General features: G+C 53.5%; 1 protein-coding gene across 14 annotated transcripts in view; it reads right to left on the reverse strand.

Moving 5' to 3' along the window:
• NFIA (nuclear factor I A) overlaps positions 1–27,648 on the reverse strand; it is a 342,563-nt gene that overhangs the window by 229,132 nt on the left and 85,783 nt on the right. For 8 of the 14 annotated variants that reach the window (XM_032191843.1, XM_032191848.1, XM_032191852.1 and 5 more), the window contains exon 2: positions 8,111–8,642. In XM_032191843.1, the coding sequence (XP_032047734.1) occupies positions 8,111–8,642 (532 nt within the window). Of the gene's footprint in view, positions 1–8,110; positions 8,643–14,300; positions 14,393–27,648 lie in introns of those variants that run through there. The other 6 variants (XM_032191853.1, XM_032191856.1, XM_032191855.1 and 3 more) reach the window with 1 other exon arrangement.

Here is a 27,648-nt window from a genome sequence, read left to right on the forward strand (position 1 = left end):
CGGTTTTAGCAGCAGATCGAGCTGGGTGGATTGGGGCTGAATACACAGAGCTACCCTGAAATATCGGCTCACCTAAGAGTGTTGTGTTGTACATGCAAGTACAGTGTTCAGCCTTTATAATCTGTGGGGGAGGCCCACGGATGCTAAATTTCAGTAAGTTTGGTCAAGCTGGCCTTCAGCTATAACACAAATCTGCAAAAGCACGCACATACATGAAATAACATCTGACGCTATTTATCTTGCTTCCTTTCTGTGGTGTTGGCCCCATCTGATGCCTGCCATGCTGTTATGCAATGCACGAGATAGCCGTCTCCTCACTTGTGAAGATAAATGTCATATCGGACCTCTGACATCATGTATTCTCCAAGTAATTATTTTTGATATCGTAAGAGTTATACAGGGTGCACAATAAAATTAAAAAGTAGAAAGCAAGGTTAATAAGATTATCATGTTGGTATAATAGGTAATGCATTTTGCAGTATATCCTTAAATCTGCCCTCTCAAAACATAATTAAATAACTGTGATTTATATTTTAAAAGAACGCAGACATGCAGTATATCCTCCTGCCCACATATGCTAATTGCTTTCAGCCCCAAAAATCACACAGTTGTTTGCAGCTTTTTAATCCTCATGTGTAAATAACCCGATCTGGGTCCAAGTTATGAACAATGAAGTCCAGGAAACTTTCAGAATAGCATGTCATTAAATCCGTCTTGATTTTATCTTGCTAATCCGATGGCACGGATGTGCACCAAAGGCCCACGGGGAAGAAGAAATGCCTGCCCGGGGCCCTCTGCACCGGCCCGAGGGCCACCTCTCCAGGTGGACGTGAAGGGCCTGGAGAAGACAGCGGCAGCCCCAGGAGGAACCCATGGAAGTACACCCTCAGGACACCCCTCCCAGGCCTTGCCAAAGGACCTACGTGCCCTGAGGGGGTGCAGGGACCACAGGCAACACAAGTCTCCACGCTTGGCTACGGGCACTTTTCCCGAATGCGAAAATGCAAGCAAGCAGCCTGCCAGCTCCTTTTCCATAGGCGCGAGCGTGCAGGACAGACCCAGCTGTAAAAAGAGCCTAAGATTCGCAATCTTTTCTCAAAAATCTAAGGTTTCCCTGAGCTCCAAGAGCCTCGGTGAGCAGGCCAGCCCCAGCCCACCTTCCCCATCCAGTGGGCAAAGCCCGGCTCGACGCAAACAAAGCAAGCCTGCTCCGTTCTCCATTTTGCACTCGCACACCCGAGCCTGGCACACAAAATGGAGGCCCCCATGCACCTCGCGGGCACGGACCTGCCCCGCGGCAGCCATGTCCTCCTGCCGTGTGCCCGACTGCCAGGCCTCTGTGCAGGGCTGAGCTCGTCCACCCATCCCCTGACACACACATGGAGCCACAGGGCTAGAAAGGCTCCCCAAAAATATAGAAATACATTGTTATATCTTCCTGCTGGACTACAGTGTGGTGAGGGGACTCACCGGGCTGGCAAACTAAATGCTCCCACCCAATAAGTGGCTCGGACAAAGTTCCCCCGTACATCGTGTGTTATCAAGCCATCTTTTTGGTGGTTACCATTAATTAACAATAACCACAGATAAAATGCATGAAGAACACCACATGGACAGAGAAGCCAAAGCGATTCAGCCCCACCACCAACTCTCCCCTACCCAGAGTCCTCGCCATCATAAGGAAACACGCAGGGTCGGTTGCTGTTAGGAGGCTAAAATAATTTGCCCTGAATTTACAGCCTGTAATTTAATCTGCGGCTCAAGCTCCTGCCCACGCCAGGCTGAGTGGTGGTGGGGGCAGTGCCGGACCCACAGCCCTGGGCAAGGACACCCCAGCAGCAGCCCTATAAAGGACGGTCCCTGAGCCCCCACAGCCAACACCCCCGAGGGGCTGTGGTGTGGGGTGTGCACGGCCAAGCACAGCCCCTGGGAGGAGGGCTGAGGGTTGGGAGAGCTGGGTTTTGTCTGCTGGTTGTGGCTGCCTGGGCCGCTACGTGGAGTGGAAGTGCTGAGGGGAGGAGGAGCTGCAGAGCAGCTCCAGGCAGGCAACGCGAGGGATGCCCTTTCCTTTACATCCGAATGGAGAGAAACATTGAAAATACATAATCATAATAATAAATAGTGGGTTTTATGAACAATTAGGATTCCAGTGTCTCTTTGAAGGGTTTGAAAAGCTGACATGATGTTTTGGGTTCTCCAGATTCAGCTTTGAGGCCTCAACCAAGAGAAACATTCAGCCCCGCTGTGTACAGCAGTGACCACAACAAAGATTGTGGTTTCTCCCACACTCGCCTTAAATAGATCTAAATTAATGCTATTCATCATTGGGTGGAAAAGAAGGGAAATATAAAAGTGCAGTCGCTTGTAGACAAGCCAGCAGCATTGGGTAACTCTCTCACCAACACACAAACCTCACTGCTCCGTATGTGCCGACTTCCATCCAAGGGCTTCTCCCAGCCCTGCACCTCCGGCCCCGCCTGGGCAGGAAGGCACGGAAACAGCAGGCTGTTCCCAGCCTAACCCATCACCTGGAAAACATCCTGGGCAGATTGCACACGTCTTCATCCAGTGTTTATTTGTTGTTGCTGTTGTTGTTGTTGGAGAAAGGGGAAAGCTAAACCACATGACTGAACTCCTGCCAGGGGTTCGTGATGGAGCAGACCGTCTGGAGTGCCGCACCAGTTAGTGTCCGCATTATCACGGATACTCACCGGCTCGGTTACAACGGCACGGGGAGCGCAGTTGTCCCGACCTAAATCCTGCTTCTGTCATCTCCTGCCCTGCAGAAAGCCGTCAGCCCCACTCCCCGAAACAGAACGTGTCGATAGATGGAGATATCTTTCTGTGCCATGCAGGGCGTGTAATTGCCGTGCAGCTGGATGCGCGCCGGCGATGGGTGGGTACAGGGAACTGGGGGTGCCGAGGAGCTGCAGCTTGCATCTCCCACATCCACTTCCAAGTGGGATACAGATGCAGGCTTCCAGCACTGGCATTGTACGGCAACCTCTTACCAGCCTTTTGCAGTAATGCAAAATCTGCCTTTTCCTCAAGGACAGAAACACCATGAGACAACCTAATTTCACTTTTTTTTTTCCTTAAATTTACACACATCTCACAATGGCCAAAATGAATGGAAAAAAAAAAACAAAAAACAAAAAACAAAAAAACAACATCCTATGAGCCTCCAAATCTCATCTAAATACCGGATTGTTCAGGTTCCCCCAGACACGTGCAGGGAGCCCAGCACACAGAACACGTATGAAGTACTTGCTGCAGAGCTGGCTGAACATTTTTCGGAAAAAGTAAATGCAATCCGTGTGTTCTGCAGAAATGCACAGGGACCATTAACATCACAAACAAAACTTTAAAGACCGTTTCTGATGTATGCTGGAACAGCCATGTATTGGAATTATGCTTTCAAAAGCCTTGTATAAGAAGGAAATGTCACGGATGCTTTAAAAGTTTAAAAGATACGTGTAAAAATGACATATATATTACATATTATCTTCACAGAACAAACACCATTTGAAATGTGCCCCTTTTTAACTACCATTATGAGCTGTCTAAAGAGCATTTTGGTTGAAACTTGGGAGGAAAGGGGGAAAAAAAAAAAAAAAAAGCACTGATCTTACACCTGCTCTTTAGCAGTGGGAAGTGGGTTCTCAATCTGTTAACATGACCATCTGGCCAATCTGCATATCACGGCTATCTGGATTACTGTATGAAGGAATGACAATAACGTAGCCAAAACAAAAGTAAAATGCATCAAAAACTAACAGTAGCGCGGCCCTTTTGATTTTAAATTAAATAATAAATGTGCTATCACAGCAAAGCGAGGAAGTTATCTAAATAATTAAAAATGAGCCTCCGCTACGGCGTAATTAAGTAAACAATACGGTGTGCGTTCTATATGAGCCGGCAATAGTTTCCACAGCCGAACACCAGACTTTTGCAAAGCAGATCGCAGGAGCTGGAGACGCTGCGACAGCTCTTTCCGTGATGTACGGTATTGTCAGAACACCTCTCACACCGCTGCAACGCGCCGGACCGGCTGCGGCTATTAGCGGGATTAATGCAGCAACAATCAATAACAATTGTACTAAAAGATTACGGTGCAAAGTGTGATGTACCTTTCGGACGCGGAGCTAAGTGATACCTCCATGGGTATTTTGACTATCTGCAGTCGTTTGCTTTATGAACCAATCTTCGCGTTATTTCGACCGGGGCATCTTTGTGATGGTCCAAGCAGAAATATTTTAAATCTGCCACTCGGAACATCAAGTGGGCCTGCCTAAAGTTCAAGGTCATGCGTTATATACTGTTACCCAGGCAATTGGCCATAGAGCATATTTAGACCCTAAGTAAATTTTCATAGTCGCAGGAATAAAGCTGACTTCTTGCTCCTTCTCTGACTCCTATTCTAAGTATTAAGAGAGTCAGAAAAAATAACTCACTTAAATAAAAAGCCATTCCCCGGTTTTACTAAAATTCCAGGTTTTTAAACGCCTGTCCAAAAGATTAAGAGATTTTCTCCGCCACAAATATGTGGCTAGCTCAACTCTCGCCCAAAGCACGTAACGAGGTCTATCAAAAAAAAAAAATAAATAAATAAATAAAAAAATCGGGCATCGCAGTGTCAATTCCTGTCGCCTGCCATCCGGCTCTGCCCACTGATGGAGTCTCTAAAAACTGTGACCTTTCACAAAATTTAACTACTTCCATTGCGAATCCTTCCTCCAATCTGATCACATTAGCAGAAGGAACTCCAAAGCAGTAAAAAACTCCAGAAAGTTCTCGGTTGAGTGCCTACTAATGAACAAAGGTTAACTTTATCTAAAAGGTCAAATGCCTGGTGGCTAAGGTTGTGACCTTAACAACTTAAATTGTGACCTTGCCACGTGCCTAGTATATTGTAGATTCTGATACAGATCATCTGGTAAAGGACTGGCCATAAATTAGCTTTACTGTTTGACTCCCACAAAGAAAACGGTTTGCCACAATGGTTTCCAACTTGTCATTTGATACAAGCGTAGAATAAGTGAAAACTAAAAAGCAAACCCAAGTTTAGGGTATGAAAATGCCGCCTGCTTTTAGTTAAGCAGATTAGAAACTGCAAACTGAGAGCAATACTCTAAATTTCAATACATTTTTTGGTCAACCTCTAATTCACAAAACACCGATCTTCTTTTCCTTTCCTCTCCCTTCCTTTCCTTTTTTTTTTTTTTTTTAAACGAAAATGACATGTAGTTTGTGTATTTGCATATTTCTGTTTTTTCTTTCTAGCCAGTTCTTAAAGAGAATAATTGATTTCAGTAGCTTTGTAAGAAGCACCATTTAAATCTGAGCACATGTGTTCTCTTACAGATGATAGTGCCTACTGAAGAAAAAGCGTGGATTCAAAGCAATAATTATCGTACATGTTTAGAAGGAAAGGGAGATCTCACTGCTGAAGTCATCTCGAATAAGGCATCTTGGAAGAGAATGCTCCCCCCAACAAAAAGAAGAAGAGGGAAAAAAAAAAAAAAAGAAGAAAAAGAGAAGCAAGCACTATGGGTGAAAAGGTCACAATGGTTTTGGCACATATCTTCAAGCACGTTTTGGAGTCTGTGCCTCCTGCCAATACTGGCAACTTCTCAAAACTTTTAAGGAGGTAAAAACATTGTTTAGTGTTTACAAATCTTCTGTACTATAGCAGATGCTTGTCAAATCCGCTATATGTAAGTTGACCAGCCTACCTAATATCTGTGCTGGCGACATCCTCCTCAGAACTAACGGGTCCATACATTTCTGGAGGCAGCTCTGATGGAGTTTGAGACAAAGGACCCTTAATATTTTTCTTTTGTAATTTTCCTGTTGCGCACACGGCACAAGCTGCCATTACTGCGGGTCTGCGGGAACCAATGGCTGGCAACTTGGCCAATGTTCAGGTGTAACAAAGACTGCTGGGATACATCGGAGGGGGGAAAAAAGCGAGGAAAAAGGGAAAAAAAAGAAAAGGTAGCCTACGGATGGTGCTTCCAGCACACCTCCGTGAAGCGACACAGGCGACGGCTACCCTGTGCCACCTCCTAAAAAATCGCTCGGTCCCCCTCGGCGGCGCGGTGCCGCAGCGAAGCCGCAGCACGCACCAGTGCGCTGCGAGCACAATGCGCTGCGAACAAGCAGCAAACGACAGCCAAAATATGAAGCGGCGCGGTCTGCACGAGCGGGTTTGCCGCCTGAACAAAACCGTGAACCTCCACGGGGAAAGATCTGAAGCCTCGCACCAACTTTCCACGGCAAACAGCTAGCCCGGAGAACAATTAGTGCAATCACTGCCTGTTGACAATGAACGCAGAAATAAATAAGAGTTCGCTATCAAGGCGAGTGTTTGCCAACAGCATGCTGATAAGATGGTATATCCCTAATCACAATATTGAACTTTTACAACGTCTCTCGCCTGACTACTGCAACAGGAAGAGAACCCTCCGGTCCCTTGCAGCACTCACACGCCTGGATTTTCCCTTTTCTCCCCGTCCCATGTCCCTGGGAGCTTCCCCGCAGGCTCACCCCAGACCTCTGCTTTCTGTTGGCACCCCTTGCCCTTTGCAGCAGGCTGCTCCGCATTTAGGAAATGCAATACGGACCGGCACTTACCGGCCTCGTGCCCTAAATAAACCTAACCAACAGCAAGGTGGTGGTGCCCAGGCTGCCAGCATGGCTCTGGGCACGGAGGAGAGCAGGGCAGCGAGCACCCCCGGCCCCTCAGCTGAGGCCGTGCCCCCCATCCCCTTCTCCCTTTGGTTAGCCACGATCGGTAATCCTTGCTCCGGCATGCCACGTAATAAATCGCAGAGCAAATAAATCCCTTTCCACAATATTTGCCTAGCTCCCTCCTGCCAGAAACGTGCACTATGATTTAACCGCGTCGCACCTAAGTGCAAAGCAAATCTGGCAGCTTATCGGAGGGAAGTGGCACGAGGATGCTCGAAGTCCTTCCCGAGGGCAGGCTGCGTCGAGAACATCGCAGCCGCACGTCTCCACCAGCACCACGGGGATCCGGTGCAGAAAACTTTGGGATGCTCAAAACTTTCTACGCCCCCCTTCAAGAAAAAATGTGGTGTCGAAAATGCTGACTCCCAGCGCTGCAATTCTCTAAGTTTTCGTATAGATAAATATTTATATATACGTGGCCTGTACAAATATGATCCCACCCTCACCCCTCTTCTTTGTTCTCTCGGCCTGCCCAACCCCTCCACTTGCAGGTCAGCCCTACGTGCATCCTATATGCGTCCCATATAAGAAGACCAGGGCCTAGCACACCATACGCTCACATTTTTCTGCAATACAGTCACTCGAAGGACATACAATAGCACACTATTTTATCCCGCCATCCCACTGCACATCCTCTAACACCTCGAGGCAACCCCCGGGCAGGCTGAGCTTGGTGCTGGAGGCCCCAGCATTTTCAGTTTCATCACAGATCAAAACACTTCAGCCCTCCCCACACACAATGTTACCCAACGAGGAGTTTGTTTCAAGAACTGCATGTATATTTCATGTATAAACTGATGTTTCACTTTGTGTGTTGTTTTTTTTTTTTTTTTTAAATGCTGTTGACATCGTTGTCCTAAAATGACGACCCCGAATTTGTTTGCGGCACCTTCCAGACCCAGCTGCCTTGGCTGCCTACTGGGGGGCTCTTCTCCCTTTTTCCCCTATGTGGGGTTTGCATTCCCATGTGGGTGAGGATGCCTGGCAGCCCTGACCTCGGGAACCCCTCGCCCTCTCAGGATTGATATATACAAAGTTTATTTAAACAGTAAAAATTAAAAAATAAATCGCTCTGCGTTCCCTCCACCGCAGAAAATAGGAAGCCCGGATAACACTTGAGAAAGGATGCCCCAAAACGCCCATCTACCGTTAACCCCAGGAAAACGAGAGCCTGCTTTTAAGCAGCTGCACGAGAAAGGCCAGTGAAAAAGGGCGAATTTGGGGCCGGGCGATGCCGGCGGCCGCGCTCCCTCCCGCCTCGCGCCGCTCATGCAGCCGTGGCCGGGGCCCGGCACCCGAAACCGCCGAGGCCGGGAGGACCGCGAGAGTTGGAGAAGTTGTATATAAACGCACTTACCTGCTGCGTGCACAAAGTATGCCAAATATAAATCGAGTTCCTTAACAGAAACTCCTATATGGTGGGGCTGTACGCACAGCCCGGGGTTAGAGCACTGTGGGGACTTTACAAGGCGCTCGCCATCAGTACTTTCGAGCGGAATACCTTTAAATAAAATCACCATAACGAGGTCCAACCTCCAGACCTTATCTGCCTGGCGAAGGCAGTCAATTCTTCTCATCTTGCCCTTCTGGTCTGGATTGGAAAGGACGCAACACGGAGGCTTTTTTCCTGTGACTGTGAGAACAAAATCCTCCCGAAATTCAGGCCTGATATCTTTCCGGAGCTTTGCCAGAAGTCTGGATGCCCATTTTTGCTTTACCTCGGGTTTTTCACTTAGCAGTTCGTCCTTCACGGCTCTCTCTTCCTCTTTTGACATGCGTTTCTCATGTTTTTTGAAGTATTTTCTTTTTCGGGCTTGCAGGTTGAACCACGTGTACGCAAACGCTCGGACGTGAGGCAGAAGTGCTTCGATGAAGGGATGAAATTCATCCTGAAAAAGTCACAGAGAAGCGTCGATGTCACGCAAAACCACCAACAAAGCCCGACGAAAGCCTCCAGACGGGGGGAAGGCGAGAATTACGGCCGAGCTCAGCCGTCTCCCCCCGACCCACCGACGGCTGCCCCCGCTCCTCGCCCCGACCCTCGGAAAAGCGAGCGGCCACTCGAGACAGGGTGGCGATGGGGCAAGGATCGGGCCCCCCTCGTGAACTTCAGGTTTCTTTAAAAAAAGGGGAGAATGAGTTAAAAGCCAACAGCCACGCTGCGGCGTGGGGACCTGAGCCCATTCGCGGAGCGCGTATCTCCCTTTGCTCTCTCCCTGACCCCGCTGCTTGCGGTGTAGCCAGCGTATGCCCGCCAATTTGGCAAATTCTAAACATTTGGATGCCAATCAATGTTTGTATGGGGAAGTCTAAAGTATAGTAAAACTTTCCCTAAGATATATTTGGAAATAGCAGCGCGCGGTATAGTAACGTGCCGATAGAGCTGCGTATAGGAATACAATGAAGGGAGCTTTTCTCTCTGTTTCCCAAACCATACAGGGATGAGAAAGTACCGCGGCCCGTCTGCACATTTATCCCGCCTGCTCGGCAGTCACTAATGCAAAAATCTTAGAAAACACAAAGTTTTATTTTTATTTTTTTTAAAGAAAGTTAGGATTATATTCTGTGAAAAAAAAAATAAAAACGTGGTATTAAGGCGTATCGAAACACAACAAACTTTCTATAAAATAAAAGGAGACTTGAAAAATCAAAAATTACGGTGACAGAAAACCTTAGCGCGACTCATGCAAATAGGTCAAGAATTATCATTATTTTTTTTTTGACACACTCTGTTGTATTTTCACATATTTACAAAGAAAATGCCGTTCTTGGAAAGTTACTTTTGCCACCCAGAGACACTGCTCGTTTTGTGGAACGACGTGTTAGAGATCACCCCCCTCTCCTCGACACAAAAGTAATCCCGATTAAAATTATGCTGACGTTAAAAAAAAAAAAAAAAATGCAAGAAAGACACCCCCCTCCCCTTTTCTTTTGTAAAATAAATAAATAAATAAATGAACACAAAGCAAAACAATAAACATATACACGTATCACGGTGCACGCGGGGCCGTACAGAGCCTGTGGGGCCTGATCCAGCGCCGCGTGCAGGGCCGGCCCTGCTCCCAGAGGCCGAGCGCCTCCACGCCTCAGGATTGGGCCCTCCAGGGGGGGAAAATAAAAGTAATTTGTACAACGTTTCTCCCAGCATGGCGAAAGCCAACCAGTGCTTAATCTTGCAAGACAACACTGGGGATTTTTCAGCTTAACTAACTTTTTTTTTTTTTTTTTTTAATTATCCCATGGAGTACGTTTCCTACCCAAATCATTTCAGGTTGTTGTAAATATGACTAAAGCAGACATCTCATGTCCTTTCCGTACCTTATTTTAACTTACATTTTCCTTGCAAAAAATTATGAAAAATTGAGAAATCGATAGTAGAAATACCCAGCAGCAAAATTCTGTCGTAATTCAAGGGCTTCTATTGGCTTCCCAAAAGGTTTCACTCCACTTATTCTGAGAGGCCCTAAAATTGTAAATACCTAAATCTATATGTAGTTTTGCAGCATTTATTTTAATTTTAAACACAGACTGTTAGAAACTGCCCCAAATGGCATAATCTATGTGATCATAGCACAGCAGCAGCGCGGCAGCAATCACAAGTACTATGGATGATTATTAAAACCTAAGCAGGTAAAATAAAATAAATCACTCCAATGATTGACACATTCCTTTTTTTTTTTTTTTTTTTTTTTTTTTTTTAACTCCCCTCCTCTACTAGAAAAGATCTTAGTTTCAAATTTCAGCAAAGTTTAGGGGGAAAAAAAAAAAAAAAAAAGATTGCTGCGAGTTTGCAGTCGGTAGATTCGAAAAGTGGGAGAAGGCACAATCAGAGCACATGGAGCTGCTCTCCCCCCCCGAGAAAGAGCTCTCACAGGAAAGAAAGATAAAAACTACAGGTCCCTGTGAGCTATTAAAAATAATAAATCCACACTTCTGCTCCCTCCTGTCCTTCCCCTGCCCTGCTCGGAGGGAGCCACGAAGGAAAAAAGGCCTTTTGTCGAGGCCAAGTTTATCTGCTAAGGTACACACAGCAGACGCTGGACAGACCTACAATGAGGCAGGGGATCGCTTTAAGCATTAATGGTTTCTGAACACGTCTGGGTATATCCTGAAATATTTTAACTTTTCTGCTTTAAGCAGCGCTTTGTCCTGACTGATCTCATGTGCTCGGGACTTTTTTGGCTCGACGCTGGATGCTATCCAAGAGCGAGCTGCTTTAACCTGCGCTAAAGCCGATTTCTACGGCGTGAACCTGAACGGGGAGGTAAAAGCAACACCCGAAGGAAAAAAAAAAAAAAAAAAAAAAAAGGAGAAAAAAAAAAAAAAACTTTTAAAAGATCTGGGGAGAAAAAAAAAGAAATGGAAAAAAATAAGGTATGCTTCAGTGTGCAGCCAGGGTCCGCTCTGAAGCGGTCCCATGGCTGAAGTAAATGAGAAGCGGCGCTGCTCGGCTCGAGGTGAGCACGTCCGTGCCAGGCTCCAATGTGTCTTTTCAAAATGGTGTACGGCGAGAAAAGGTTAATGACTCATAAACAGACTAACTTTCAAACTGTCTTCCTAGACATGGTCCTCCGTAAAAGCGCGCCGCCGAAATCTCGGCGTCGAGATATTAGCACAGGCGAAGTGGAAATAAAAGCACTCAGGACGGATCAAACAAATTGTGCTGGAAGTGGGGAGGGGGGGGAGCGGTTCCTGCACAATACAATTATTTATTTCAGTGTTATTATAGCAAAAAAAAAAAAAAAAAAAAAGTTTTGGAAATGTGTCAATGCAAGTGTGCTAGCAGATGTGCAGACTTGTCTGCAGCCTCGCTGCAAAACACACGGATTTTAAGAAACTCGTGCAAAAAAGAGATGATCTTTGCCTTTCCCCAAGTTAGCTCTAAGGGAAACTTTCAGAGTATTTGATAAAGACGTTTGCTTTCCCCCCTCGGCGCCTGATGGGTCACCTAAAAATAAAAGGCACAGGAAAACTGGCAAGGCGAGCATAAAGAGAAAGTTTTCCCTGTGATACTCCCCAAAGTTGGAGGACACAGCTCTGCAGAGCGCTGCCTGTTCCTAAGCAGCACCTCGAATTTGGGCCGCACGATTCTGCGTCTGCTCGCACCGCAAGTCTCGGCTGCTCTGCAGAAAGGTGCAAAAAAGCACGACAAAAGAGCCCCAAAACCCGACCGAGGAGGCTCGCCATAATGTAACGCTGCAGAGGAGTCTTTTGAAACAATATATTCGAGCTGATCTTTTTGAAATTAAGCCAGCTACAGCGACCCTTGTTAATATTTTTACAATCCATTTGCTTGTAAATCTATTAGGAGATGTGCATATGTTCCCCAACTCGTCCCTAGATCTGCAGCAGATATGTAAATGGAACGATGTTTAGATTTTCCTGACAGTTGCTACAAAATGCTCATGCCATTTCAGTTACAGTGCTTGGATAAATACGCTCTTAACTATGATTTCTGTTTGTTTTCCTTTTCTAACCCACTTTCTAAAGCTTTCCCTTTAAATCTGAACCCAAACTTAACAGCAACAAAAAAAATCCCCCTTCCAAAACTCCTATCGCTAAAAGCTCCAAGGAGTCCCGAAAGGCAAAATAGCAAATTGCTTGCAATTGGCGGGGACTTGCCCCCTTTTTCCACCGAAAATGACAGAATCACCTCACTGATCCTTCCGAGGGAAGAGTTTGTCAGGAGGCCTCTAATCCTCGCCTTACTTTTCCAAATGTGCAACAAGAATGCGAGATTTGCACAACCGGCAGCGCTGCTGGCTTTTGTCTGGGCTTTTTTTTTTTTTTTGGGGGGGGGGGGTAGGAAAAAAATAAAAAAGAAGAGGGGGGACTGAGACAACGACCAACGGGCCCATGGCTTTTATTTTCTCCCCTTCGTGTGCAACTGGGCCTACCGAGGGTTGAGGAGCCCCGGTGGGGCCGGGGAGAGGTGGCGATGCCCGGTGCCCCCCGGCAGGGCGCTGCGCTCCCCCCTGCAGCCCCGGGGCTGTCGGAGGCCGGAGCTGGCAGGGAGAGGAGCGAAGTTTGGCCGGGCCCTTGCTCGGAGCCGCAGCTCCGTGCCCTGCAAAGTGCCCCCCGGCCCCGTTCTCCCCCCCCCGAGGCCGTGAGGCTCTGGGCAAGCAGCGGCGGCTCCGGGCTGAGCGCTGCAAGCGGGGCGCCCCGACTGGGAGGCTGGGGGGGGGGGGCGCAAGGAGAAGGGAGCCCCCCGAAGTTTGGGCAGCCGCCTGCCCTCTCGCTGCCTTTCGTCGCTTTATTTAATTTTTTATTTATTTTTTTTTTCCTGGCCAGAAAGAGCCCGGAGAGGCTTTCTCACCGGGCTGTAAAAAAAGAAGAAAAAAAAAAAAAAAAAAAGCGAAAAAAAAATATTCAAAAATATGCATTCAAATTAAATTAGTGAGAATAATGTAGGCAAAAATCTCCTGCAGGAGGAAATAATCTGGGGTTTGAGTCCGCCACAAAGCGTTTCCTCGTTAAACCATTATATCCTGCTAATTGAAGGTGTGCAATTTAGCGTCCTGCAGCAGGGAGCGGGCAGGGGGGGGGCGGGCGGCGCTCCGCGGCCGCGCAACCCCGGGGGCACCGCGGGGACCCCCCCCCGGGTCCCCTCGTTCCCGGCCGCAGCTCCCCGCAAACGGGGCCCGGGGGGGGCGCAAAAGTTGCGCCGAGTCCCGCGGGCGGCTGAAGGGAAAGAGGGGGGGTGAGACACGCACCCGCACCCCGAAACAAGTTTGCGGGAGGCGTGCGGGAGGCGTGCGGGGGGTGTCCCCCCCAAAATTGCGCGCAACTCCCCAAGCTCCCCGCGCAGCGCGGCCGCCCCGGGGCCGTGCGCGGCTGCTGCGCGCTGCTCCGCGGGGCCGTGCGGGGCCGATCGTGCCCCGCGGGTGCCCCCCGCGTGTCCGTCCCCCCCTTTTCCTTTTCCACGCACCCCCCCCACCCCCCTCCCCGGCCGCCCCCGCCGCCGGCTCGTAAACAAAAGTGCGGAGTTCGGGGCGGGGGAGCCGGCGTGTCGGGTGGGGAGGGCAGGGAAGGGAAGAAGGGGAAAAAAAAAAAGGGGGAAAAGGGGAAGAAGGGAAGGGGAAAGAAGGGAAGGAGGGAAGGGAAAGGAAGGGGAAGGGAGGGAAGGAAGGAGGGCAGCGGGGGCACCGCGGGGCGCAGCGGCGGCCGGGGCGCTCCGGCGCCGGCATCGATCGCGGATGACCAAGCACGGCGGGGCCGCGGCGGCAGCGGTGCGGGGGGCGTCCCGCAAAGCCCCGCGCCCGCACGGCCCCCCCCATACACACACACCCCCCCTTATTAATTAAGCCGTTAATAAGTAGGCGCCATTAGCCATGTGCCGCCGCAAATGGCCGTGCGGGGAAAGGGGGTATGGGGAGAGAGAGAAGAGGGGGGTGTGCGTGGGGGGGAGATGCAAGGGAAAGGCACCGAAGTGAAGTTTCGGCGAGCCGCCCCCTGCCCCTGCCCCGGCGCACACGCGGCCCCCCCCCGACCCCCCCCTCGACCCCCCCCCAGCAGCGCCGGCCCCACCGCGCCCCGGCACCGCTTACCTGGGTGAGACAGAGCGGAGAATACATGTCTGCTGCGGGGGGCTGCGGGCTGGAGGTGTGCGTGTGCGGGGACACAGGGAGACAGAGGGGGAGAGGAGGGGAGGGGGGCGGAGGGGGGGGGGGGGGACAGAGGGAGAGAGAGAGAGAGAGAGAGAGAGAGAGAGGGGAGAAAAAAAAAAAAAAAAAAAAAAAAAAAAAAAGAGGAGAGGAGAGAGAGAGAGAGAGAGAAGAGGAGAGAGGAGGGGGAGCCCCGAGCCTGCTTCTTGCTTTCACATTTCCAACTCTGCCAAACTGCAGCCGGCGCGGAGCCGCTCCATGAGCCGAACTTTAACCCCGCCTCGACTTAGCCCCGCACTAGGCGCTCGGCACGCCCGCCCGGCTGGGGCTGAGGGGCATAGCGCTGCCTGCCCGCTGCGCGCTGCTCGCTGCGCGCCCCCCCCCCTTTCTGCGCTCCGCCGCCGCCGCCGCGGCCCCCGCTCCGCGCCCGCTGCGCTCCCCTCCGCGCCGCCCGCTCTGCGCCGCGCCGCCCGCCCGCTCCGCGCCGCCCGCGGGGGCGGGGAGGGGCGGGGAGGGGGCTGCGGCCGCCGCCTCCCTCCGCCCCGCCGCCCCGCAGCGCGCCCGGCCGCGGGGAGAGAGCCGCGGGGGCGCCGCAAACTTTGTGGTTTTCGGTTTTTTTTTTTTTTTTTTTTTTTTTTTGTTTTTTTTTTTTTTTTTTTTTTTTTTTTTGTTTTGTTTTTTTTTTTTTTTTTCGGTTTGGGCACCCTCGCCAGCACCTCTCCGCCGAGGGATGCTCGCATGCCGGAGGGTTTAGGGAAGGATGGGGAGGGTGGAAAGGGGGCTTCAAGGGGGTCCGGAGGGGGTCTTTGGGGGGGTTTTAGGGGGGAACACGGGGAGCCCCGGTGGTTTGCCAAGTTTGGAGGGCCCCCGCCACTTGTCACTCCAAGCCGAGCGCTTTGCTGGTGCTGCTCGTGCACTTCGCTAAATCACATCCCCCGCCACGGGCAGGAATTCTGTCTCACCTCGCCCCCCCCCATCCCATAACCCTCTCCAATAACCCCCTCGCAATAACCCACCCCTAATAACCCACCCTCCCCGCTAAGCCCCCTCCCCAAACCCCAAGCGCTCCCGCGCCCGCTTTGTGCTGCCACCGGCAGCGCCGGGGGCCGGGACTTGGCCGCCCGACGGGGAGAGGGGGGGACGGGACACGGCGGGGACACCGACCGCCCCCTCGGGGCCCCATCCGTCTCCCTGTCCCCTTGTCCCCCTGTCCGTGCGTCCCTCGGGACCTGCACCCCCCGCTCTCCCCGACGGCAGCCGGGGAGGAGAGGGGAGGGGGGGACAATTTGCGCCCCCCGGGGCTCCCCGTGCGCTCCCCCCCGCACCTCGCTGGGGACACGGGGGGACACGGGGGGGTCCGGGGGGATGCCCCCGGCTGCCCCGAGCCCGTTGCGGGCTGCAGCGGCTGCGGGAGGAACTTTTTTGGGAGCCCTCCGGGAGCCTGGGGGCCGCGGGACGGCTCCGTGCGCCCTCTAGGCGGGGGTGGCGGCCAGGCGCAGCGCGCAGCGCTCCGCACCCGCGGCACCGGCACTCGGCGGGGTATTTTTTTTCCCCCCAACTCAGCTTTTTTATTATTTTTTTTTTTTTGCTAAAAACTTGATTTTTAAGAAAAAAAAAATCCACTTTTTTTTTTTTTTTTTTTTAATTTTGGGTGCTAAATCCCGAGCTTCCCGCGGCTCCGTCCCCGCCAGCGGTCCCGGCCCCGCGGGGCGCCGCCAACTTCGGCGGTATAAAAAAAATAAATAATTAAAAAAATCCCGATTTCAAAAAAAAAATTGAAAAATTGAAAAAAAAAAAAGGCGCGCCCCTCCCCCCGGGGGAGTTCAAACGTCGCAACGCCCGCCCCCGCAGCTGATTGGGCGGCTCCCGGCTGCGTCACCCCGCCCCGCTGCTCCCATTGGCCCTCCCCGCTGCCCGTCACGCCCCGTGCCCGCCCGCGGCCCTTTGTTGCGCGCCCGCGGCCGCCCCCGACGGCGCGCACGGAGCCGGCGCGCAACGAAAAGGGGGGTCCAGGGGGGTCCGGGGGGGGTGCAGGGGGGATCCGGGACCCTCAGCGGCTTCCCGACCCCCTGGGGAAACACAAAAAGCGTGAAAAAGAGAAAAAAAACGCGCCCCCCGCTGCGCAGCGCGCTGCCAGACCAAGCGCGCAAAACCCGCGCAAAACCCGCGCAAGTCCCGGAGCGGCTGCGGGGAGCGAGGGGGTCCCGTGGGGGGGTCCCGGCAGCGCCACGGCGGGCACCGGGAGCACGTGGGAAACTTTGCGGGGCTCCGGCGATTGGCTTCGCTTGGTGACACTTTTATTTTTTTATTTATTTATATATTTGGGGGCGATTTTCTTTTTATTTTTTTAATAGCTAAAATAAACTTGCAGCCGTTGGAAACCCGGAAGAGAATAGGAGCCGCAGCCAATTGCCGCCTGCCGTTAGGGTTGGTTGTGTGTGTTGTTTTTTTTTTTTTTTTTCCTTTTTTTTTTTTTTTTCCTCTCTCCCCCCCCCCCCCCCCTCCTTCCCCGAGGCGCGCTCCCGCGACCGAGCTCTGCGCGCTCCGCACTTCCCAAAGTTGCGCCCGGCTCGGCAGCCCCCGCCCCCTCCCCTCCCTTTGCCCCCCCCCCCCGGTTTCCGCAGTCGCACAGGAGCCCCGAGCAGGGGGGGCGCCAGCCAAGAGACCCCCCCCTTGCCCCCGTCGGGCCCCTTCCCAGCTCCGGGGGGGTCCCGGCTGCGCAGCCGGGGGGGTCTGGGGGCGCTGCGACCCCCCTGGAGGTGCCCCCTCTCTGGCACCGGCAGCCGGGCACGGGCAAACTCACCTGGCCCCTGCTGCCCCCCCCCGGACTCTGCACAGCACCCCTCTGCTCCGCACCCCCCTTGGCTTTGCGCCCCCCCCTTTGCTCTGCATCGACTTCTGCTTTGCGCCCCCGCTTTGCTTTGCACCGCTTTGCTTTGCACCCCTTTGCGCCCCCTTTTGCACACCCCCGTTTGCTTTGCACCCTTTTATGCACCCCATTGCACCCCCGGTTGCTTTGCACCCCCGTTTGCTTTGCACATCCCTTTGCACCCCTTTTTGCTTTGCAGCCGTTTGCTTTGCACACTCTTTTGCACTCCACATTGCGTTGCACCCCTTAATGCAGCCCTTTGCACCCCCATTTGCTTTGCACACTCCTTTGCACCCCCCATTGCTTTGCTCACCCCTTAATGCACCCCTTTGCTTCCCTATTTGCTTTGCACACCCCTTTATGCACCCCTTTGCACCCCCATTGCTTTGCACACCCCTTTGCACCACGCATTGCCTTGCTCACCTCTTAACGCACCCCTTTGCACCCCGCATTGCTTTGCACACCCTTTATGCACCCCTTTGCACCCCCTTTTGCTTCCCCACCCTTTGTACCCCCCAGTTTGCTTTGCACTCCCCCGTTTTCTTCCCCTTTGCTTTGCACCCCCCTTTGCTTTGCACCCCCTTTTTTTTTGCACTTTTTTTTTGCACCCCCTTTTTTTTGCACCCCCTTTTTGTTTTTGCACCCCCTTTGCTTTGCACAGCCCCCTCTCCGCTCCCCCCCTCTCTGCCCCCCCCGGCGGCCGCGGCCGGGCAAGCCCTCGGCGGGGGAGGAACTTTTCCTCCCAGCCGCGGCCGTGCCTGGCAGCACTGCAGCAGCCGAGCGCCGAGCTGCAAAGTCTGCAACTTACCCAGCACCCCTAAAATAGTCCTGATTTCATCCCTGAAAGGATTTCCTGGCTTTGTGTGTCTTAACTAGCCTTGGCCATTTTTGTAGAATAACCCTATTATTCACAGCTCCGAGGGTACAATCTGCTAAAGTCACTTAATAAAAAAAAAAAAAAAAAAAGGAGAGAGAGAGAGAAAAAAAAAAAGAAAAACCTTCAAAGGGCGTGAGAAATAAAGGCAAACAAACAATTGTCTGTAGCTCTCAGCTCCCCTTGATCGTGGATGCCCACTTCATTAACAGCAGAAGCATTATATTCCTAAAACTGGAAGCCCCGAGATGCGTGATAATAATGCAAAATTAATTTGGGGGGAGAAAAACAACAACAAAAAAAAGTAAATGGATCTGAAGGTTAATCACTTTTTTTTTTTTTTTTTTTTAACAACAAAGTGAGACTTCAACTTCCACAACCTAACGAGCGGCGCGGTTATCCCTCCCCACGCACCGCCTTTAATCCGCTCGAGCAGGTAGTCACCGACACGGGGCTGCCGCCGCGCTGAGCAGACAGCGAAAAAAGAGGAAAAGAAAAAGAAGAAACAGCAAAAAAAACCCAAGCCAACCCCACAGCAGCGAGCTCACGGAGGGTTTTTAGTTTCCAGGCGTGCATGCGTGGCTCGCTGTGACCTCGGTCCCCTCGTGGTGACCCCCCTGGGGCAGCCCGTGGGCCGGGACATGGGTTGGGAACCACGGGGGAACCCCACAAACTCCTGGTGTCCTTCGGCAGGGCTCGGGCTTTGCGAGGGTTCCTCTCGGAGGATGGATGCGTGCTGCATAAATGAAAACATCATGTCCCTCCGCCGGGTGAAAGCGTTATGAAAAGCGGCATAATAAGGGATTTCCACCATGTTATCAGGCGTACAAAGGGAACGCCGAATGGGAGGGATGGCTGTCACCGGGGAAGAACAAGCTGGGGTTTTGGAGAGGCTGGGGGAGCACTCTGAATAGCCCGTCAGCTGGGACAATGGCCGGTCTCTACGCTGTACGGCCTGGCAGCAGCCCGCAGCCAGCAGGCGAGGCCTCATCCTGGCTCCGAGCATCCCCGGTGGCTTTGGGATCGCTGCCCCGGGTCCTGCTCGGCGCAGACACCCCCTACGGCCTGGCCCCGGCTTCCCAAAGAGGCTCCCAAAGCCTCCAAAGGCCCCAAATCCCACCACAGTGGGGGTGCTCAAAGCCTGGTGCTTGCTGCATCGTCCCACAAGCAGCGACGGAGGTAGCGACGTGTCCTGCCTCGCTGCCCCCCGGCCCTCCCAAAATTTGTACGGGCCGCGGATGCCAATGGCAAGAGCGGCCTGCGAGGCTGCTGGTGGTGCCTGCACGGGGTTTGCCCTGATGGCAGGGCAACAAGCATCCTGCAAACCCTTCTCACCCTCCAAGAGGAGCTTTGGGCTGAGTCTTAATCTCCAGATTTCAGGGATGTCCATCAAATAAGCAGCCCGGTGTGTTTGACGGACATTCTCACCTTGCACCACTACACACGCACAAATATTCATGTTTTGCTTGCTGCGTTTTCCACCCGCTGCCGAGACGAGTGGGGCGAGGTGTTGCCATCCCTGCTCGACGGAGGAGGGTGGCTGCACCGAGACCTGTCCCCAAATGGGCCCAGAATTTGGGGGTGTGGGCCAAAAGTAGATCACCAAAGCCATGAGGACGGGAATTATGTGGTGGTTGGTGCTCTCTGTGGCGCTGTGAGGTTCCCCCTGACCGTGCCTTCCCTGGGTCTCTGCTAGTCCCCTCATGAAAAAAGCCCACAGAACCGCCTGCGGACTCGTAACGCTCTTCCACAGGGCTTGAGCCTGTTGCAAGATGCATTGCAGGGGAAATCAGTTATCGGGCAAAGCCTGCAGACCACGGGAAGAGAGAAAACAGGATCGGGAGAGGCGGGAGAGGCAGCGCTTTCCCTTTTGTTTTGCTGCAGACCCAACGGGGAGCGCAAGCTGTAACACTGCTTTACCACGAATCCCACCGCACGAGCAGAATTCAGCTGAAAAAGTGGAAATACCACGAAGTGAAAGTGCCCCGTGACAGCAGGGTGGTTTCGCCAGCCCAGATTTCTGGGTGGGTTCCAGCAGCGACCGATGGCCCGGCCCCACAGCACAGCCCCACGCACCGCACCGATGTCCCTATCCCATTGCATAAAACCCTACTAACACCCCCGGGACGGGATGTGAGCACGTCCACGGGGCTCCCAGAAATATTTTGTTATGCGGGTGTCTGCTGGAGGCTGTTGGGCACCTCTTGGTGGTACTAAACCACTGCGTGGTGACAGCGGGTGAGCTGGGCACAGCCCCAATCCTGCTGCCCGTCTCCATCCCCTGCTTTCTCGGGCACTTTGGTGTGCGCACGCTGGGCCTGATCTTGCACACCTCCAGGCAAGGTTTTTGGCTCAAGTAAAGTTTGTGCAAGGGTGATACAATCACGGTGAGGCAGTTCCTGTGCACACACCACTATTTCGGTGCGTTACCCATACGCGCTGCCGTGTCCGTGCGATGCATTTCCCGCAGGGACGCGTTTCTTTTGCTGCTGTTTTTCGTAGGGGAAGGTTTCGCGTTTAGGGCTCACTCCTACAAGCTGAGATTGAACGCGTGGCGTGAAAATAAAGCCGTCTATAACAAAGTTGCTGCCGGGGCACTGTGACAGCCAGGTGACACACACCGAGGTGTGTGACAAGGGAAAGCTGCGGCTCGGAGGAGGCAGGAATCGAGTGCAGGACTGCCGGCGGGCTCACCTCCACGGCTTGCAGCCCGCAGCGCTGCTCCAGCCCTAATTAGCATGCGTTCCCTCCTGCCCCGTGCTGCACGCCCGTCTCCGGGGTCTGTAACTTTTAAAAAGAAGAGCCAGCCATTATTTCCCCCAATGGGAAGCAAAGCAAAAAAAAAAACAAAGCGGCGACGTGCGGACCCAGCCGCTTTTCGCCCTCCTCGTCTGTGCCCGAGTCCTGGGAGGAGGAGAAAAGGCTGCGAGTGGCCTTTTCGCAGCAACCCTCTGCCAACTTCGTACCTAGCCTCGCGTCTGGCGAGGGGAGCGTGCTAACAGGTGCAGGCTTTAGCGCGGCTTGTCTGGCATTGTGCACGAGCACATAATTCGTCTGCAAATCTCTTCCACCCCTATTTTTCAAAATAGTCGGAGCCCCGCTGGCCCGCAGCACGTAGGAGCGCCGATCGCCTTCCTCGCGGCTGCGGAGCGGGGAAGTTTTCCAGCTCAACTTTTCCCCACTCTGACTTTTCTAAAAATGATATAAAAATTGCCCTTTCCAGCCTTAAATTAGGTGTTCTTTAAAACAGGAGGAGGTCTCTATTCTTGGGAGGAAGGAGGGAGAGGAACCAAAGCAAATAATGTGGAAAAAACACTTTTATCATAAAAAAGTTAATCTAAATGAAATTTCAGGGATTAAAAAGCAACACATTTCGATCATGACCAGTAACTTTTCACTTCGCCGCATTCCCTAATGTTATAGACAACCTTGTAATGTGCAAGGGGTCGGTCAGACACGAGTTGTGTGCCCCTGATGTGCAAGGGCTGCCTGTACGAGCCCCAAGCTGTGCAAGCCCACTCTCCTGCCTAAAAGTCATGGGGTGAAATGCAGATCTTGCTTGCTCTGCCTCACCCAGTGCCTACGGCTTGTCCACAGCAGCGAGACAAACGTCTCAGCTTCCGCACCTGAAATTTTGTGAGGTCTTCATTACTGTAATTCACTGACCTGCCGCATCGTACGCTCTGGCAACATAGATCCCTGGGACGGGCACCCTGCGCTGCCACCGGCTCTCTCTGGAGAGGCTGCTTTGTTTTTGTCGAGTTTTCTTAAAAACACAGGAAAGGAGAGGTGCAGACCCTGCTGGGGGAGCCCAGCCCCAGCTTGCCCCGTGCCGCACCGGCCCCTGTAGGGTGCCGGATGCTTTCTACGGGGTAAGCCGGCACGCAGCACAGGTGGCCCCTGCATGGGGACGCGCTCAGCTACTCTTTTATTCCACCTCCTGGAAAAAAAAAAAAGCACAGAAATCACGGCACCGAAATCACCTCCCTAAGCGTGCCCAAGGCGGCTGGCAGCTTTTTGGCTGGGAAGGGTGTTTCGGAGCCCGGTGAGCAGGTGCACGAGGGGCACGAAGTGCTGCAGCTCAGCGCGCCGCAGGGATGCGCAGGCATCATTCCTCCCTCCGAGAGGGGGACCGCCGAGCCCAGAGATCCCCCAGCCCTCTCCTCCGGGAGGAAATAAGCATTTCCTTACAGATATTCTATTATTTTTTTTTTTTTCTAAATCCTCTTCAGATTCAGCTTGTCACTAAATATAGAAACTCTTGTAGCCACACAAAACGCGCATCGCCCCGCAGCTGCTCATTTGCAATTTGTTCTGCACTTAAAATCTCTTAATGCTACAAATAAACTTTGGGAAAGTTACATCCCAATAAACAATGAGGTGTTGTTTAAAATTACATGTGCTACTGTATTATTAGGTCTCCACCGACACTACAATTATCTTCCGAGGCTGGCAATAACGTATTAGCTGTGCAGTCAGACGCAGAAATAGACTGGTGCATAAGCCCTCTGCCATTTTTATGAATGGAAAATATTTTAAAAGATCGCTTCCAGTTTCTTCTTTGTCCTCGCCACAGAAGGAGCCCCCTCGCCGAGCAGCTTTTCCCACGTCACTTTAATAGCCACGTACATTCTCCATACATCGCGACACACGAGCGGCTCCCCCCGCCCCCCCGCCCGAGAAGTGCATATACTTAGTGCATTAACTACTCGCTCCTCGCTGCCGGGGGATGCGGGATCCGGGAGCTCGCGCTTTTATTTGCGGATCTTTGCAAGGAAACCCCCAAAAACGCGAGCAGCCCGGCCCCGGAGCGCCGTGTCCGCCGCTGCCTTCGCCTGCCCGGGGATGCCCGGGGATGCTCGCTGCTGGGGCCCGGTGCCCGGTGCTCGGTACCCGGTGCCCGGTGCCCGGAGCGCGGTGCCCGGTGCGCACCAGGACGGGTGGCGGCTCCGCTCCCATCCCCGGCCTCCCCCCCATCCGGCACCGCCGCTCCGGGGGAGGAAGGGAAAGGAAAAGAAGGGGGTGAGGGAGAAAAAAAAAATAATTAAAAATTTAAAAATTTAAAAAAAAAAAAAGCCTTGGAAGTTTGCGGCGCGGATTTGGTCGGCTCGGGGTGTTTTTGGGGAAAGAAGCAAAGCTCGCAACCTGCCCGTTCCTGCCTTCGCAAACGCTCGCGGAGCCGGCGGTAGCCATTTTCATCTAAGGTACAGCAAAAGGAGAAAAAAAAAAAAAAAAAAAAGGCAAAAAATAAAATAAAATTGAAAAAAAAAAAAAAAAAAGGAAAAGCAAAAGGAAGCCAGGGAGACGCGCGCAGCCCCGCGCAGCTCCGGCCGCTCCGCGCAGCCCCGCTGCTCGCTCCGCGCCGCCCAGCGCCGCCGCCCCGCGGGCCGGGGGGGTTCCCCCGACTCGGGCTTTTTTTTTTTTTTTTCCTTTTTTTTCCTTTTTTTTTTTTTTTTTTTTTTTTCCTTTTGCCGCAGTCTCCGGCCCCGCAGCCGGCGGCTCCCCGCGGCTCCAGCTCCCACCCCCCGGCCCCGGCCGCGCACAAGGGGAGGTGGGGGGGATGCGGGGCGAGCCCGGCACCCCCCCTTCCCCCCCCCCCCCCCGTAAGAAGAAAAAATAATAAAAAAATTAAAAATCATACAAATATAAAGGCGGAAAGGCTGGAGGCAGAAAGGCAGAGCGAAGCCAGAGCCGGCGCCCCCCGGCCCCCCCCTGCAGCACAAAGCCCCGCAGCAGCCGGGGGGAGCTGGGGGCGGCCCCCCCCTGCCCGCCCCCGCCGCCCCCTGCCCGTGCCTGCAGCTGCAGCACCCCGCTGCACGCACACGTGCACGCACACGCACACGTGGATGCACATAGGCATGCATATGCGTGCACATGTGCACACACACACGCATGCATGCATGTGCAAACGTGCATGTGCACACACGCGCATGCACACACATGCACGCGCACACGCGTGTGGCACGTCTACACGCACTTACATGGCACCAGGTGACTCGGCCAGGGAAAAACCATGGGCTGGGTGAGAAATTGGGCACGCAGCTGCTCCCCAGCACCGCGTTAGGCCCTGCAGCGGGTGCTCCCCGTTGCATCCTTGGACGGTAGCACATGAAACCCGCCATGGGGAGCACTCAGCACTGCTCCTGTAACTCAGGGGCTGGCACAGCCTCTGTTTTTTTTTTTTGCCCGTGCCAGGGACTGCACACTGTTCAGGGCATGTTTGCCGGGGGAGAAGTTTTGGGGAATGCCCAAATCCTCCAACCCTCTCTGATGCAATTGCCTCAAGTTGCACAGGCGCTAAGAGTACCTGAGTGCCATGTGCAGGTGGCTGCACACCCTTATAAGTGCCCACCTCTTGCAGCTTGTGATAAGCCCCCCAAAGTAAAGCAGCACGGAGGGCTTTCTGCAATTAGCTCTCAGTTCCTCGCTCTGTGCCCCCTCTACCAGAGCCCTGGGAGGGTGAAGGTGTGCAGTGTGTGCAGCATGAACCATGCAGCATGTGCAGCATGCACCATACAGTGTGCACAGAGTGAAGCATGTGCAGCAGGGACGGAGCACTGTGCCCAGCCATGGGGGGGCAGAGCACCCCCTGGCAGCAGGAGCATCCCGGTGCCATTGCACAAGAATGGGACACGTCCCCCCCGCCCTGTGCACGGCACACGAGGACACGCACGCCCCCAGCCCTGGCCAGGCCTCAGGAAGTTCTCTGCCGTCCTCCGGAGCAGACGAGGGCGGTGCAATTGGCGTTTAATTGCAAGCACCACGAGATCTGCTCCGAGAGGGACGCCGAAGGCCCCTGTAAATGGCTATCTAACTTGATTTAAAAAGTGTGAGCGTAGGACACGGCGAAGGTTGCTTCCCCTTGGTACCAGAAGCTTGCATTCGGCCCAAGGACAGCAGCAGCAGAGCCGTGGCGTTGCTGGATTTCTCAGCAGAAGTTCGCAGTGGACTGCGAGACAGCTGGAATTCATATTAGAATATTTTTAACGTGCTCTTACAAATACTTTGGCATACGCCTCTTCCACTCCTTTTAATGATGTTGACTTCATTTCCTTTAATATGGGGGAAAAAATGCTACACCAACAAAACTTAATTAAATTAATAAGAAGAAACAATAATAAATAATTCCAGTTGCGTTGCTGCAGGGTTGCAAAACACGGCTCAGGATGTTTGCCTGGCAAAACGTCACCGCCGTGCAGCGGAGCGGGGCCGCCCTCCCTCCTCGTGCACCCTGTGCCCCATGGCTTACACCACCCCACGGGGCCCAGGGACGCCAGGGCTGTTCCTAAACCATCTCTGCTTAGCACCACAGGGCCCCATCAGCCAGCCCGATGCTGCATGAGAGTGCAGGGCTGCAATTCTGCTTGGGAATGCGTGTGCCACGTGCAGATGCATGCACGTGCACGTGTGCTGATATGTGCACATGCATCGATGCACGGGGGTATGCATGTGTGCAGTCTGTGTGCGTGCATGGGTGTGATTGTATGTGCACACGTGTGCACCCTGGGTGCATGCACGGCCATAACTGTGCACACCTGTGTGCAGTCCGTGCACGCACGTGCCTGGCTGCACGTGCACGTGTGCACATCTGTGTGCACGCACGCCTGCGTGCTTGTGCACACACGCCTGCACGCCTGTGTGCTCGCACGTGTGCCCGGTCGTGCACTCACGCAGCTGCGGCCGTTCGCGTGCGCGGGGTACCGCCGTGCCCGCGAGCGCGCTCGCGTGTGCGCGCATCTGCCCGCTCGTGCCCGCGCGCCGAGCACGCGGCGCCCCCTGGAGGCGCGACCCCGCCGCCGCCCCCCCGGCTCCCCCCGGTCCCATCCCGGTGGCGGCGGGGCCCGCGCTGCCCCCTCCCGGCCGCTGCCGGCCCCGGGGCCCCGTCGGGGACCGAGGAGGAGGAGGAGGAAGGACGGGGGGGGGTCAGGGAAAGAGGGTGGCACCGTGCTGGCTGCTGGCAGCCCAGCTCTGCCGGGGAGACGGCGGTCCATCCTCATCCTCATCCTCATCCTCATCCTCATCCTCATCCTCATCCTCATCCTCATCCTCATCCTCATCCTCATCCCCATCCTCACCCTCATCATCCTCATCTTCATCCCCATTCCCACCCTCACCCACCAGCACCACCCCTCGAAGGCCGTGCCCGAGCCCTGCACCCCGCAGGACGCACACAGAGGACGGCCAGGTGCCCTCGGGGACCTGTGCCCCATGCCCTGCTGTGATGGACGATCCCCGGTGTTTCCCCAAATCCCACCCAGGCTCGTACACAAGGGCTGAAGGCATCACCCCAGGGGTACGGACACACATCGGTGCCAGGTGCTGGTGTAACCTGCCACGGAAACGTAATTCTAGGGAACGGTAAATCCTGCACCTTAGCACGTGCCTGTGCAGATCTGGGAAATATCTTCCTTTGGCTTCTGGGGACTGATTTCCTGAGCCTCAGCACAAAAATCCCATTTTCACACCAAGTTTCGGGGACTCTAACCCAGCAGAGGGCTTCTCGACATGCTCTCGAAAAACTCTCCGTGGCCACTCGTGTGGGTGACGCGCTGGCTGGTGTTCACCGAGCGAAGACACGGATTTTTACCTGCCCGGCCCATCTTTTTTTTACCCATGTAATAAAATATGACACTAGAGGGCGGCCTGTTAATGTAATTCAATAACGAAGCTGCAGTGGCTGCAGGTGGAGACGCGGCTCCGATGCTTTGCCGTCCCGGGCATGGCACCTGATTGCCCCGAGACAGCCCCGAGACACGGGGAGGGGGATCCAGAGGGGCACACCGGAGCCCCCAAATAACAAATATCCCAAGAAATGGGGTTTGCCAGCAGGCCACACGATCTGTGTTGTGTCACGAGCAGTCCCGCTTCAGCAAAGCTCAGAGGAGGAGGTAACAGGAGCTGTCCCCTACTCCCTGACCCCAAACCCTCACTCTGCCCCAAGCCATTTTGGACCCATTTTGGACAGCTAAATGCCAACCCTGCAGATGCAGCCCAGTTTCAGGACTCAGCACCACAGTTCAGTGAGTACTGTCCCCTCGCGTGGCTCTTTCTCAGTCTCTGCGCAGCCTTCCCGTGACCAGGGAGGTCTCTCTCAGTCGCAGAGCCCGGTCTCCTTGTGTCAAACGAGGCTAATATCTGCATGCAATTTAATAAATTAAAGACTACAAATATTTTTGGAACGCCGGACCGAGCGTGCATCAGAAACACCAGGTATTACCAAAGTACACGGTGATGTCATTATTGATATCTACACTCTGTCCTGCCTGGGAGCAAGGATCTCCTTGTGGTGTGCTATTGGCAGCTGAACCTTTTTCCCCCCCCAGATTTAAAGTCTATGTCTCAAACATGAGCCAGCAGGTGAAAGGGACGCGGTGAAACAGGCGGAGGGGAGACGGAGGACGCAGCTCACAGTACCAGGAGCTGAGCCCGGTGACGTTGTTGCACAAGGAATCCTTCAAGGCATCTTTGCAGCTTGCTCTGTGATAGCTTCGAGAGGCTTTTGGTGCTGTGAGACTATCAAAGGTAATTCAGCGTGCTCACTGTGACAC

This window comes from Aythya fuligula, chromosome 8, assembly GCF_009819795.1.
Source record: "Aythya fuligula isolate bAytFul2 chromosome 8, bAytFul2.pri, whole genome shotgun sequence".
Lineage (NCBI taxonomy): Eukaryota > Metazoa > Chordata > Aves > Anseriformes > Anatidae > Aythya > Aythya fuligula.